This window comes from Elgaria multicarinata, chromosome 6, assembly GCF_023053635.1.
Source record: "Elgaria multicarinata webbii isolate HBS135686 ecotype San Diego chromosome 6, rElgMul1.1.pri, whole genome shotgun sequence".
NCBI lineage: Eukaryota > Metazoa > Chordata > Lepidosauria > Squamata > Anguidae > Elgaria > Elgaria multicarinata.
In genome coordinates this window covers 9,214,152-9,228,659 of record NC_086176.1, presented here as the reverse complement: position 1 = coordinate 9,228,659, position 14,508 = coordinate 9,214,152, and the positions used below count along the sequence as shown (strand labels likewise).

Genomic DNA, 14,508 nt, shown 5'->3' with positions numbered 1-14,508 from the left:
GAAAACAATGCAGCGGTTACTAGAAGCCAGCATGGATTTGTCAAGGACAAATGCTGCCAGACTAATCTGATCTCATTCTTTGATTGGGTAACCTCTCTTGTGGACTGTGGGAATGCTGTGGACATAGTACATCTTGACTTCAGCAAAGCTTTTGACGAAGTACCACATGACATTCTGATCAGCAAACTAGCTAAAAGTGGGCTACATGGAACAACCATTAGGTGGACCCACAGTTGGCTACAGACTCAGACTCAAAGAGTGCTTAACAACGGTACCTTCTCAAACTGGGGGGAGGTAACGAGTGGGGTACCGCAGGGCTCAGGGCTCTTCAACATTTTTATTAATGACTTGGATGAGGAGGTGCAGGGAACGCTTATCAGATTTGCAGATGACATAAAATTGGGTGGGATAGCTAATTCCCTGGGAGACAGAAACAAACTTCAAAGTGATCTTGATAGGCTGGAGCGCTGCGCTGAAAACAACAGAATGAGATTTAATATTGATAAATGCCAAGTGCTATACCTAGGAAAAAGAAAACAATGCACAGTTACAAGATGGGGGATACTTGGCTCCGCCATACTGCAACTGAGAAGGATCTTGGAATTGTTGTAGATCACAAGCTGAATATGAGCCAACAGTGCGATGTGGCTGCAAAAAAAGCAAATGCTATTTTGGAATGCATTAATAGAAGTATAGCTTCCAAACTGCACGAGGTACTGGTTCCCCTCTATTCAGCACTGGTTAGGCCTCATCTTGAGTATTGTGTCCAGTTCACCACACTTCAAGAAGGATGCAGAGAAGATGAAGTGTGTTCAGGGTAACCAGGATGATCAGGGGTCTGGAAACAATGCCCTATGAGGAGAGACTGAAAGAACTGGGCATGTTTAGTCTTGAGAAGACTGAGGGGAGACATGATAACACTCTTCCAAGTACCTGAAAGGTTGTCACACAGAGGAGGGCCAGGATCCCTTCTCGATCCTTGCAGCGTGCAGGACACAAAATAATGTGTTCAAGTTACAGGAAGCCAGCTTCCAGCTGGACATCAGGAAAAACTTCCTATTACAGCAGTACGGCAATGAAACCAATTACCTAGGGAGGTTGTGGGCTCTCACAAACTAGAGGCCTTCAAGAGGCTGCTGGACAGCCATCTTTCAGGGATGCTTTAAGGTGGATTCCTGCATTGAGAAGGAGGTTGGACTCGATGGCCTTATAGGCTCCTTCCAACTCTACTATTCTATGATATCATTTTACAGACACTTTTTGCTGTATCTACACTTACCAACACAAGGCATTACGATCAGCCTGTCATGATGAAATAGCTGAAGTCAACACATCACAAGGACCCCATTCTGCTTGGGCTAGACATTTCCTATATTAGGCCACCTAGCTCAAAACCATGTAGTTTTTAAGTATTCAGCATTTCTGTAGGAACACGTGTGGTTATGACAACTGAAGGCCACTGTATACATACCAATGGCCTCCTGCAAAGGTTTAGATTTCGTGATAAGTCAGCAACCCTATGAGGCATTTTGTAAAAATGTGTTCGCGTAAGTTGCTCTTTTCCAGGTTACCACTCTCTCCTCCAAATCAATGGTACTTAAATGTTTGAGCAAGGACAAACAGACGACTCTTCGCTCTAGCAGACCTGCACAGAAAGGCATGTGCACGCTCACTACCATTCAATTAGAACCTCTCATTTCATACACTGCAGCTGGGGGTGATGATGTTGAACTGTTTAATATATTATAGGACAGTTATGTTTTTCCAGTATATCTGTAGCAAAACAAACACTTTGCCTTGCATTTAAATCAGTGCAGGACAGATAGTAGAGAAAATACATACACCATATAGCAGAGAAAGGAGAGCCTTCTGCAACGGGAAAATGGGGGAGGGCGACTTCAGGCAGTGATCCTTTGAATGAGAACATGGGTACCCGAAGTACACAGGATTGGTCCTATTTCCATTTGCCACGTCTGTGCAAGAGGGACGAAGAATTGCTCTGATTTGGGTACCCTCCGATGTTACACGCTTGTGTGTTAATAGCAGCTGGGTACGACCTCCAGGTGCTACTTGCACATCCATCTACCCATAACAAGGATAGTAGTGACACGCGGAGTTGTGTCACACACCACACAGCATCCCCCCAAACTGCTTTTCTCATGTCTTTTCTTTTGCAACTTCCCACTTAAGAGTTTTATTTATTTGAACAGAAATGATACAGAGATAAATTTATGTAGATCGGGGTTGGGGAATCTCTTGCAGCCCAAGGGCCAGATTTCACTTTGGAGAAGTTCTTGAGGGGCGCTGAAAGGAAAAGGGATGGGCCGAAAATGCCAGCCTAGTGTAGCTTAAAGCTCTTTCTGCTGTAAACTAAGCCTCAGAAGAGGCATTTCAACCTTTTAGAATTGGGGGGGGGGGGCAGAGTCATCAGGAGAACCCCAGAAGGCCAGATTGGAACCCTGGGCCTGAGGTTCCCGACCCCTGATGTAGATGGAGGTATCAAATGAGCTTCTCTCATTACTTCCAGTTGTTCTTGCACCCATGAGCTGGGCCTGGGAGGTGCCCAAGAACAAAGCGCCCAGGAGCCTGTCTTGTCAGTGTCCCATTTTACTGAGGCCTCCCCCCGTGTCCCGTAGGAGATGCAGTTTGGTCTACTTCGTATCAGATGAGGGGGAAGGTCCCTGTTTTCTCAAGAGTTGAGGCCCATGACTTTCCCCTGTGTATACAGCAGCCTTAAAGACGAGCAACTTTCACCAGAACCAGACACCTATACAATCTGGACTGCAGCATTCAAGGTGCTCAATTTCACACAGATCATCTCCCCTTATTACAAGTGAGTTATGAAAATTACAGGGCCAGGTATTTGGTTATCTTGACACAGTTTATTCTGCTCGTAAGGATGGTTTTCACTGAATTCAGCGGTTTACGCAAAAGAAACAGAAGGTGCAGTATGCCAATAAGAGAAGGTCAAACAGGAGAAGTAGGACTGTAAGCGTGATATGGGTCATTTACGCCGTGGTCAAGGTCTGCCCTGGCCTCGGGCTCTTCTCACAGTGCCAACCCTTTCACAGCTGGCTGCTGAGCAGCTCGTCAAGCCCCTCCCCTTTTGAGCAAGGCTCCCCATCACATCCAACATGTGAGATGATGCCAGTCATGTACTAGAAGACCCCTGCAGCCCCCTTCTACCAGGGTGCGGTTTTACCTGTAGCGTACTGAGCCAGGAGCAGCATTGCTGATGCAACAAGGAACATGGGCCCAGCTGTGCCATTACCATACCTGCAAGCTCTCCTGCTCTTCTTATCCAGGTGTTACACTGTCCACCCAGGGCCTACTACAGCATAACAGCTGCTATGATCACCTACATTTCATACCCGTTATATTCCCCCCCCCCCCCGCGGCGTCTTTTGTTTGGACACCTGCAAGCAGAACCCCTTCCCTCCAATACTCAGACAGATGAACCAGACTCATTTAGGTGACAGGGAAGTTTTTGTTAGCATAGCCTGTGTTAGTTACACATGCCGGGGGGAAAGATTATGGCTGCCTTCCTCACAAGGACAAACCACGCGTGCGTGAGAAAGCGGCTGAAGTCCTGTGCATAGAGAAAAGTAGTCCCTTGCTTTAGGCCCAAGAGGGCCCAGGGGAGTGGGTGTACTTTTTGCCCATGCAGAAAGAGATGGAGCAGTGGAGAGGGAGAAGGGGGAGAAGGCGCAACGTACGACATCCATGAGAACAGACAAGAAAAGCAGAAGAAAGCCGCCGGGAGGCCTCCTCGCCATCAAGGTGGTGGCAGATCAAGCCAAGATCTTGTCCAGAAGAAATCGAGAGGGGCCTGTACACCTTACTGTGCTTCCTCTCATACAGACAGCATCACGGATCAGGCCCCGGCTCCTCTTCAGATGTCACGCTTCCACAAGCACAGTTCCACTGAGATAGAGGCTTGTCCACTGAGATAGAGGCTTGTCCAAAGGAGATGGGAGCTCTGTTCCTGGCCTCCTCCATCAGCCCCCAAGGTGGAGAAAGATGGGGGAAATCGCAAGGAGATGAACTCTGCAAATGAAAGGCTGGTGCATGGCAGTGAACATGCAAAACGTCTGCACCGTCGCAGCATGCTATGGGGATTGTAGAGGCTATTCCTAGCACAGCTAGAGTAAATGCTCAGGGGCCAGATAAAATTGCTTTGAGGGCTAAATTAAGCCCAGAGGTCACTAGCTGACCATTCCTGTCCTAAAACATCCCAGCCTCTGCTCCCCCTTCAGCAGTATTCTCTCTGGCCAAACCCCGATCAGCACTTTTTGCACATCCAAACAGGCCTTCGCTGCCGTGCCACTTCCTGTGACTTGATAGGCAAACATGGCGGTGCCCGTCCTTAAGCACATTCAGACTTGCACCCTTTGCTCTGAGCTCTTTTCAGCCAGGAGTATTACAACACCTCCCTAGCATGTTCTGGTGGCAATTGAGCATGAGTTCCTACATTGCATGCTCACCACTGACAGCATCATCAAGTGATGACCGAAAACAGGAGGGATGGAAGGCTTGTGAGAAGCAGCATTCAAACATTCCCAGAAACATGGGCACTCTGCAGTGCTGCCTCCAACCCCAGAAACTTCTTAAAACCAGACCACAAATTCAGCCCCGTCATCTTACAGCACACCTGCCTTTAGAAGCAAATCCTTCTACGGTGATTTCTGTAGAAGACGACGGGAAACCTGTGGCGTTGGGCGCGCCAGTGCTGTTAAGTTGCTGCGATTGCTACTCAGCTATGGAGTGAGTAGTGTGGGAGTTGCTAGCTGAACGGCAGGCTCCGTCAGCTACCCGAGTGGTCAAGCAAGCCACACAGCCACAGAACAGCAAGAGCCACACATTTTATCCCCTTTCTCATTCTGACTAACTACGAGTATACAGGGCTCCTCTAACAACACACCTGCTTTTGAAGCCAACGGGATTGAGTCAAGCCAACCTTAGCCATGAGGCCAAGTGTGGCTTTAGGGACAGTAAGGGAAGGGCGTCGGTCTTCACAGGACCAGAACGCCTGTAGTCAGAGCATCCATCTTGAGATTATACCTCTGAGTAAGGGACTGCCTGCCCAATTCTGGCATCACACCCTCTGAATCCTCTCCCTGTTGGGGCTCGGCTTCTCCGCTCTGGAGGTTTCTCCAACACTGCCCACGGCCAGAGGAAATGCTTTGGAACGGAGTCGCAAGTGAAGTGGACACTTACAATTCCCCTCAAACTGCAAGTGAAACCCCAAGTGTGTCGTTAGACAGCGTGCACCAGTCCCCCACCCCGCCCATTTCTCCACTAGGCCCACTGCCACCCTCCAAAAAGAGCTGGCCCATTCAGAGGCTGCAGCAGCTATGAAGGGGTTCAACTCAAAACTGGAAACAGTGCGTTAAAAGTCTCATATGGAAGGCAAACGAAACGAAAGGAAAACTGATGTTGAAGCCAGAATGAAGGGAGAAAGGAAAGAGGAGGAGGAACTGGGACAGGAAAGGGAGGGGGGGAAGAGGCTGCAGACTGGGGAGGGGGAGAAGGGGAGGGGACCACATTCTCAGGTAAAAAAGTAGACTGGGGACAGAAGCAACAGAAGGGAGAGAAAGGAGAAAACAAGAGGGTGTGTTACACCAAGCACCCCACACTGAACATCCAGGATAAGGAAGGCCCTCCCGTACCGGCATGCCTGGGTCCCTTCCTCCTCCTCCTCCTCCTCCTCCTCCTCCTGCGGCAGACAGAACACCCCCAGTGGTCCCAAAGGGCACCAGGCTCACAGCTTTGCTGGACTTGAGCATATCAGAAGACAGAGGCGCAGGAGCCGCTCCCCAGACCCATGCGCAAACAGGCATCGCCGTCCGTCCAGTGCTTGTGGCTCCCAAACCACTTACGCTGGTTCCCCTTGGTACTTACGTGCAATTGCGATCACCACAATGGCACAGATCACTCCCAGCATGATCATCATCTGGAGAGGAGAGTTAGGATGAGGCCGCGTGTAGCTTTCTTAACACACCGCCCCCAGCAAACAAGAGGCATCGAGGCCTCCCGCAAAGGCGGGCAAATGAGCATCACGACCCTTGGAAGCTGCCTCATACCACCGCCAGACCACTGGCCCATCTAGTCTGGTACTTTCTAGCCTCCAAGATTTCAGGCAAAGACACTTTCCCAACTAGGGATGGGAATTGGGCAAATCTGTTTCGCTTGCTAAAATGTTTGCATTTTTTCAAGCACACGTTTCTTCCAGCCCATTTTTGCATCAGTTTGCACATTTGTTTTAACATCGTCGCAAACATTCATATGCACTTTCATGCTTATTTTTGCATGCCCCCAAAAGTTCATATATTTTTGCATGCAATTTTCCCCAATGTATGCATTTTTGTACTCATTGTTTCAGGGCTGTGGAGCCGGAGTCGGTAAAAATGTATTGACTCCAACTCCTAATAAATTTAAATTGTATATAGTGTTGTGATATGTATATTCACTTGAACTTGACCCGGGCTTTAACAGGTTAGGGTTCTAAAAAGTTGTGTGCTTGCAGTCGATGTAGGAAATATATGGGAAATTTATTTCCTATATCAATATATGATTAAAGGAGTCAGAGTCGGAGTTGGAGGTGCCATGAATAAAGGAGTCGGAGATTTTATGTGCCGACTCCACAGCCCTGCATTGTTTGAGCGGAGAAATGCATTGCAAAATTTGGGGGAAGTGCAAACACCAAAGGATAATTGTGTTCCAATCCACCTGTTAGTTTGAGAAGTGGAAATTTGGTCAATATGTATTCAAATACAACCCAAATGAATTCCCCTCACTTCCCTTTCCCTGGCCCAGCTTCCCAAGATCTCCTTTCCCCAGAATTACCAGGGACTGAACCAGGAGGCCTTGTGCGTGCAAAGCACATGCCCTACTCCTGCCCTATGCCCCCCCCCCCTCACCCCAGTTCTGGAAGCAGACTGCTGCTTCACTGGACAGGGCCCTGTAGTTTCAGACTGTGGCTACTGACTGAGTGCACTCCTCACGAAGACTCACCTTACAGTTCTTCCACCAGTACTTCCTCTTGAGCGCTGCCGCGCTGCTTTCAAATACTTGGGCACCAGCTTGGAGGGCATCTGCTCGTTCATCTAGTTCTGATAGCTTCTGATCTCGTTCCAAGACTTTGTCCACATTCACACGCATAATATCCACCACCTGAAAAGGAAGGACAGCCAACTCGCCAATAAGAAGGAAAGAGCAAAGCTATCAAGAACAACCCAGGAGGTCACTAACTTACCTCTTCCACTTGAGCTTGAGTTTGTTGCAGGCGGCGATTACTGGTCAGATTTGGAGGTTGTCCTGGGGCCCCACCAGCATTTTCTCCCCCTTCTTGTCCTGGGGCACCTGGCTGAGCTGGATCAGACCTGTGGAGACACACCAAGCACAGAGGTGATAGTACCTGTCTATGCCCAATACTCACCCAGAAACCATGGTCTTAAGCAACTACCACAAAACCATAAGCAACTAAACTCCAACAAGAGAAGACAATGCCAGATGTTATATATGACTGCCATCATACAAGGTAGCCAAGGATATAGCAATGCTGGAAAAGGTACGGAAAATGGCAGTTTAAATGACCAGAGGGCTGGGCACCTTTCCTATGAGAAAAAGCTAAGCGCATTTAGTTCTATGTTCCTCAAGCTAACAAAAGTCCTAATTGTTAACATCAGAGCTTAAGATAAGTCTACATGGCACGGAGAGAAATTTCTCCCCTTGTACATTAATGGAATTCCAAGTCATACAGTGAACATGTTTAGAAACAGGCTCAGGAATGGAATTAAGTACATGCTGAATCAGACTAAAGACCCATCTAGTCCAGCATTCTGTTCACATAGTGGCCAACCACATATCTGAGGAAAACCCACAAGTAGGACTAGAGATGTGAAGGCCTGGAAAAAAACTGGAAAAATTCAGGGGAAACGGGTTTTTTCCAGGTTTTTCTGAAGCCTTTTTGGGGGTTTTCCCGAAAAATTGGAAAAAATGAAGAAAAAACAGATTATGGGATGTTTTATTTTATCACGATGAATAAAATGTTTAAGGCAAGGTGTTCAGATATTTACTTCTCCAAATGATTTCTAAAAACTGTACAGTATCAGATTATTACAATGTCTGTGCATCAAGGACAAGCAAGTCCTAGGTTGCAAACTGAGACTACAACTCTCAAATGCAAGAGGAAGATGCACTTCTGCCTCTAGGGGGCAGCACTGCCATGGAAGCAGAGACTGAAACTGATCCTGATGGCTAGAGGTCAGAAAATGAGTCTGATTAAATTTCATGCATATTCATTGAATCCTGGTCCCCCACATTTTTCTCAGTTTTTTTTATGGGAATGGGGGCTTTATGTCTTGTCACTGGAGGACTAGCGGAGACCTAAATAATTTTCTTTGTTACTAATGTCGGTGGTTTCTTCAGTTGTTGTTTTTTAAAATTGTTTTTTGCCTGCTCCTCATAAACTGGCAGAACTAAAGAGGTTCCTTACAGTTCAGGAGCTTGTAGCTCCATTTGTTACCAAAAAAAGTAAAATAAATTTGTAATCATTGTTTGAATACACTAGTTTTAATATACCAAATCTAATAATTTTATGCCAAACCAACTTGGACATAATTACATTTTATGTTCCTGAAGTAACAAAGTGACTTTCAATCTGTAAAAAGTGTGAATATTGCATTATTTCAATTTTTCTGAAAATTTTCATTTTTTTCTGGGAAAAATGGGGGGGGGGAGGTTTCCATGGCTTCAAAATTTCCGGAAATTTTACATCTCTAAGACATGAGTGCGATAGCACCATCCCACTTGTGATCCCCAGTAAATGATATACAGAGGCATCCTGCCTCCGCTATTGGGGAAAATATATAGCCCTCATGATAAAGCCATTGATTGCTTTATTCTCCATAAATGTGTCTAATACCCTTTTAAAGCCATCCAAGTTAGTGGCCATCACTGCGTTGTTCAGTAGCATGTTTTGTCCTTATCTACTTTCTTGAGACCGTGCATGATATTATACACCGCTGTCATGTCTCCCACTATTCATCAACCAAGATGATCAAGGGGAGTTGCTCCAGCCCTTTGATCATCTTGGTTGCCCTTTTATCTTTTTTCAGCTCTACAATGGCCCAGTGCAGAAGACACCTTAAACCACGGCTTTAACCACAGTGAATAAGGCAAAAAGCCTTATTCACTGTGGTTAAAGCTGCAGTTTAAGGTGTCTTCTGAACAGGCCAATATCATTGAAATCTGTTGACCTGCTTTATTGGTGCCTGGTTGAAGCTGGTTGGCCACTGCATCCAATATTCCAGGTGTGGCTGCATCATAGACTTGTTTAAAGGCATTAGGATATTGGCAGCTATAGTTCTGACACTGGGTCAACATTTTTGCAAAGCTATCAACTACAACCCTAAGATCTGTTTCTTAGCCAAGCATTGTCAACTCAAATCCCATCCATGTATATGTGAACTTAGGAATTTTTGCCCCAACATGAAAAGAAAGATGCTTAATTTATGCATTGAGCAGGGTGTTGGACTCGACAGCCTTATAGGCCCCTTTCCATCTCTACTATTCTATGATTCTATGACATTCAATAGTATAACATAAGAATTGCCACGCAGGATCAGACTGAGGGTCCATCTAGTCCAGCACTCTGTTCACACAGTGGCCAACCAGCTGTCAGCCAGTCACCAATAAAGCAGGACACGGTGCAACAGCACATTCCCACCCATGTTCCCCAGCAACTGGTGCACACAGGCTTACTGCCTCGGATACTGGAGGTAGCACATATCCATCAGGGCTAGTAGCCATTGACAACCTTCTCCTCCAGGGATTTATCCAACCCCCTTTTAAAGCCGTCCAATTTGGTGGCCATCACTACATCTTGTGGTAGTGAATTCCATAGTTTAACTATGCACTGTATGAAGAAGTACTTCCTTTATTTGTCCCGGATCTCCCACCAATCAGCTTCATGGGATGTCCCCGGGTTCTAGTATTTTGAGAGAAGGAGAAAAATGTCTCTCTATCCACATTCTCCACACCACGCATAATTTTGTACACTGCTACCATGTCTCCCCTTAGCCTTGTTTTTTCCAAGCTAAAATGTAGTGAGGGTCACTAGCTTAGACGGCTTTGAGAAGTAGAGGTTTTGATATCTATTAGCCATGATAGCTAAACGTAGACCTTTCAAAGGCAGAGACTCACTCAGTACTAGTTGTTGGGACACAAAGAGAGTCTACACATCCTGCATATTATGGCTTCCCAGAAGAACCTGGCTGGACACTACGTGAAACTACATTGGAATTAGAATACTGGACCTTTGGCCTGATCCAGCAGGGCTCTTCTAATGCTCTTTAGAAGATGAGAAACGCGGCAGAGATGGCAAATGGCATAGAAATCCAGAACACAGCAGCAGAATAACGGGCTCAAGTTACAGGAAGCCAGATTCCAGCTGGACATCAGGAAAAACTTCCTGACTGTTAGAGCAGTACGACAATGGAATCAGTTACCTAGGGAGGTTGTGGGCTCTCCCACACTAGAGACCTTCAAGAGACAGCTGGACAACCATCTGTCAGGGATGCTTTAGGGTGGATTCCTGCATTGAGCAGGGGGTTGGACTCGATGGCCTTGTAGGCCCCTTCCAATTTTACTACTCCAACTGGTTTAATTCTGTGCCAGTGTCTCCTTTACAAGGGGGACACAAAGAGAACCACAACCAGCTATTAAGAGCAAGTACAAGCTGTAATCTAGGAAATCACCCAGTTCAAGTCTTACCTCAGCAACAAGGCCTTTGGGCTAGCCTTCCCTCCCCAACCTGGTGCCCTCCAGGTGTATTGGACTACAACTTCCATAATCCCCCAGTCCAGCACATCTGCAGAGCAGCAGGTTAGGGAGGGAACGCTGCTCTACGGGGCTAGAGGTATGCAACTCTAAGGTCCTCCTCCGAGTGCCTACTCCGAGGGATGCTCGGAGGATGGCAACAAGGGAGAGGGCCTTTTCAGTGGTGGCCCCCCGACTGTGGAATGCTCTCCCCGATGAGGCTCGCCTGTTGCCAACACTGTTATCTTTCAGGCGCCAGGTCAAGACTTTTCTCTTCTCCCAGGCTTTTAACACCATTTAACAACACTGTTTGTATTTTAACGGACCCCCAGAACTGTTGTTTTTAAATGGATACTGTTGTTTTTATACTGTTGTTTTTTGTGTTTTTAAATTTTGTATACTTTTTAAATGTTCACTGGTTTTTAACTTTCGTAAACCGCCCAGAGAGCTTCGGCTATGGGGCGGTATATAAATGTAATAAATAAATAAATAAATAAACTCCCTCAGCATCCCTGCCACCAGCCCCCTGTTCGCAACATGGGAATATTGGCCTTCCATTAGAGCCGCTGTTGGGTTTCCTGTGGGCTGTATGTGAAGCACTTTGGATGCTTGAATATGCCCCACGTGAACACCAGCGTGGCTGCGGTTATACCACAGCAGCAAATGTTGTAGCCAACAAGGTCAGGCGACTTTGTGATCATCAGGGAAATTGAGAGAGATCCCCAGGTCTGCAAAGATGAAGGAACTGCTGTGTCACAAGGCACGCACGTTGACCACTGCGGGGAACTGCTGTTACCATCCTTGGCTTTGCTGCCATGTTCCTTCCTGCAGGAGGAGGGCTGCGAAACGCCTGTTCAGAGACCGAGGCTGTGCTTCTCGCCTGGCAGCTGCCTCGGGAGGAAGAGAATGAGGGCTACGCTGCTGTGCCCTGCTGTAGGATGCTTCAGGTGACCCCACCGGGCAGCCGGGGCTTGGCCCACAGGTGAACAAAAGCAAATGGATGGAGGCTGGTGGCTCCAATTTCGGGGAGGTCGGGCATCCGTTCTAGGTTTCGGCCAGAGCCAGCCAGAACCCTAAAAGAGCGCTCCCAATTGCTGGACCCTATCCCTAAACTGGGTTCAGGACCTTTAGAGGTCTGGTTGGTTCTGACTGAAACCCAGAATGAATTCACAGCCCCACAAACACTGGGCCACCAGCCTCCACCGATCGGGGACGGTGTTCAGACTTGCCCAAGTCCAAAGGCAACGCTGCCCTTTTCTGTTCTGCTGCCCAAAGCAGAGAACTCCCCCCCTCCCTCTCTCTCTCTCTCCTATTTCCTCCCAGGTGACCCCTCCATCACCGGCTCTTTCATCAGCACAGCGGAGCTCACAACACAAGACCCCCTACCCGGTGGAGGGTTTCCACATTCCCTGCACCTCTTGCGGGTGATGGGGGGAGGGGGGCGCAATGTTCCGCACACCCTCCGCCCCCGCACACGCCGCCTCGGTCACGCACGACACCACGACCCCTTGCCGCGTTTCTGCCACCTCTTGAACACGATGCGGAAACCTCCCACGGTCTGAATAGCTCCGCTCCGCGGCCCCCGCAAAAAAGCAGCGCTATTCACACGTGCACGCCAAAAAGCAGCATTACGAAGAAGCCTTTTGGCGTCCCGTGTGAAAATGCTCCCGTGTTTTGCTTGGTGTCGTGTCCGCCGCACCCCACCCCCTCTTTGCACCCTCCACTGGAGCCGCCCTACGGACAAGCAACGTTTCGGGGGCAAGCAGCGCTGGGGAGACCGGGGCCAGGGAGGGCAGGGGCGAGAGCGAGGGGGAAGCCGGAGACCGCGCCGCCACTCCGACGGGGCGACCGCGGCAGGCACACCCGGGCAAGGGCGCCGGGCAGACCGGACAGGCGATGGAGAGGAGAACGGGGCGGAGGGGGCGGAGGGATCCCGTTGCTGCAATGCGCCACTCGGCAGGTGCCGCAACCGCGCGGGGAAAGCGGCAGCGCAGAGCGGGAGGAGCTCGGGAAGGCGGCGGCGGCGGCGGCGGCGGCGGCTCCCCCCTCCATGCCCGCCCGCCCGCCGGCGTCCCTACTCACATGGCGGGCCGCGGCTCCGGGAGCTGCCCTTCCTCTCTTCGGAACAGAACCTCGGGAAGAGCGCAGGGGTCGAGGGCCCACCCGCGGGAGCGTCCACACGAAACAGCCTCTCCCGCAGGCGATCGGAAATGGCTGCAGCAGGCAGGCGCCTCGCCGCCACCCCCGCGTCTTATAGCAGGGGAGGGGGCGGCCCCCGCGTCACGGCCGGAGCCACGCCCACGCCCCCACCCCCACGGGTGCCGGCGAGGCGCGGCCGGCCAATGAGCGCGCCGCTGCCCGCCCTGCCCCAGCCACTACCTGGGCTCCGGGAGGGACCCCTTCTCCCATGGCCAGTCAGCGCCGGGGCTGCGCTGCACAGGCTCTCCACCAGCCTGCCTTGAGGCTGCCAGCCGGTGCGCGCGTGCAGCGGGGAGTCCGGGCCATTGAGCTCAATGGGAGTAGACGATTAGGATGGCACTCGGTCCAAGACTGACGGTTAGGATGGCACATAGACGATAAAGACGGCACATAACGGTTAGGATGGCACTCTGTCCAAGACTGACGGTTAGGATGGCACATAACGATTAGGATGGCACTCGGTCCAAGACTGACGGTTAGGATGGCACATAGACGATAAGGACGGCACATAACGGTTAGGATGGCACTCGGTCCAAGACTGACGGTTAGGATGGCACATAGACGATAAGGACGGCACATAACGATTAGGATGGCACTCGGTCCAAGACTGATGGTTAGGATGGCACATAGACGATAAGGACGGCACATAACGATTAGGATGGCACTCGGTCCAAGACTGATGGTTAGGATGGCACATAGACGATAAGGACAGCACATAACGATTAGGATGGCACTCTGTCCAAGACTGACGGTTAGGATGGCACATAACGATTAGGATGGCACTCGGTCCAAGACTGATGGTTAGGATGGCACATAGACGATAAAGACGGCACATAACGATTAGGATGGCACTCTGTCCAAGACTGACGGTTAGGATGGCACATAGACGATAAGGACGGCACATAACGGTTAGGATGGCACTCTGTCCAAGACTGACGGTTAGGATGGCACATAACGATTAGGATGGCACTCGGTCCAAGACTGATGGTTAGGATGGCACATAGACGATAAGGACGGCACATAACGATTAGGATGGCACTCGGTCCAAGACTGATGGTTAGGATGGCACATAGACGATAAGGACGGCACATAACGGTTAGGATGGCACTCGGTCCAAGACTGACGGTTAGGATGGCACATAGACGATAAGGACGGCACATAACGATTAGGATGACACTCGGTCCAAGACTGATGGTTAGGATGGCACATAGACGATAAGGATGGCACATAACGATTAGGATGGCACTCGGTCCAAGACTGATGGTTAGGATGGCACATAGACGATAAGGACAGCACATAACGATTAGGATGGCACTCTGTCCAAGACTGACGGTTAGGATGGCACATAACGATTAGGATGGCACTCGGTCCAAGACTGATGGTTAGGATGGCACATAGACGATAAAGACGGCACATAACGATTAGGATGGCACTCTGTCCAAGACTGCCGGTTAGGATGGCACATAGACGATAAGGACGGCACATAAC

At 49.4% G+C, this 14,508-nt stretch overlaps 1 protein-coding gene across 1 annotated transcript; it reads right to left on the bottom strand.

Annotated features, from left to right (window-relative positions):
- Positions 1 to 3,390: 3,390 nt before the first annotated feature.
- On the bottom strand, positions 3,391 to 13,039 carry VAMP1 (vesicle associated membrane protein 1). The gene is made up of 5 exons (XM_063128994.1): positions 12,904 to 13,039; positions 7,256 to 7,382; positions 7,015 to 7,173; positions 5,902 to 5,953; positions 3,391 to 5,565 (listed from the first exon to the last, which is right to left on the bottom strand). Coding segments are annotated over exons 1-5 (357 nt in total). The 5' UTR covers positions 12,906 to 13,039; the 3' UTR covers positions 3,391 to 5,548.
- Between the last annotated feature and the right edge of the window lie 1,469 nt (positions 13,040 to 14,508).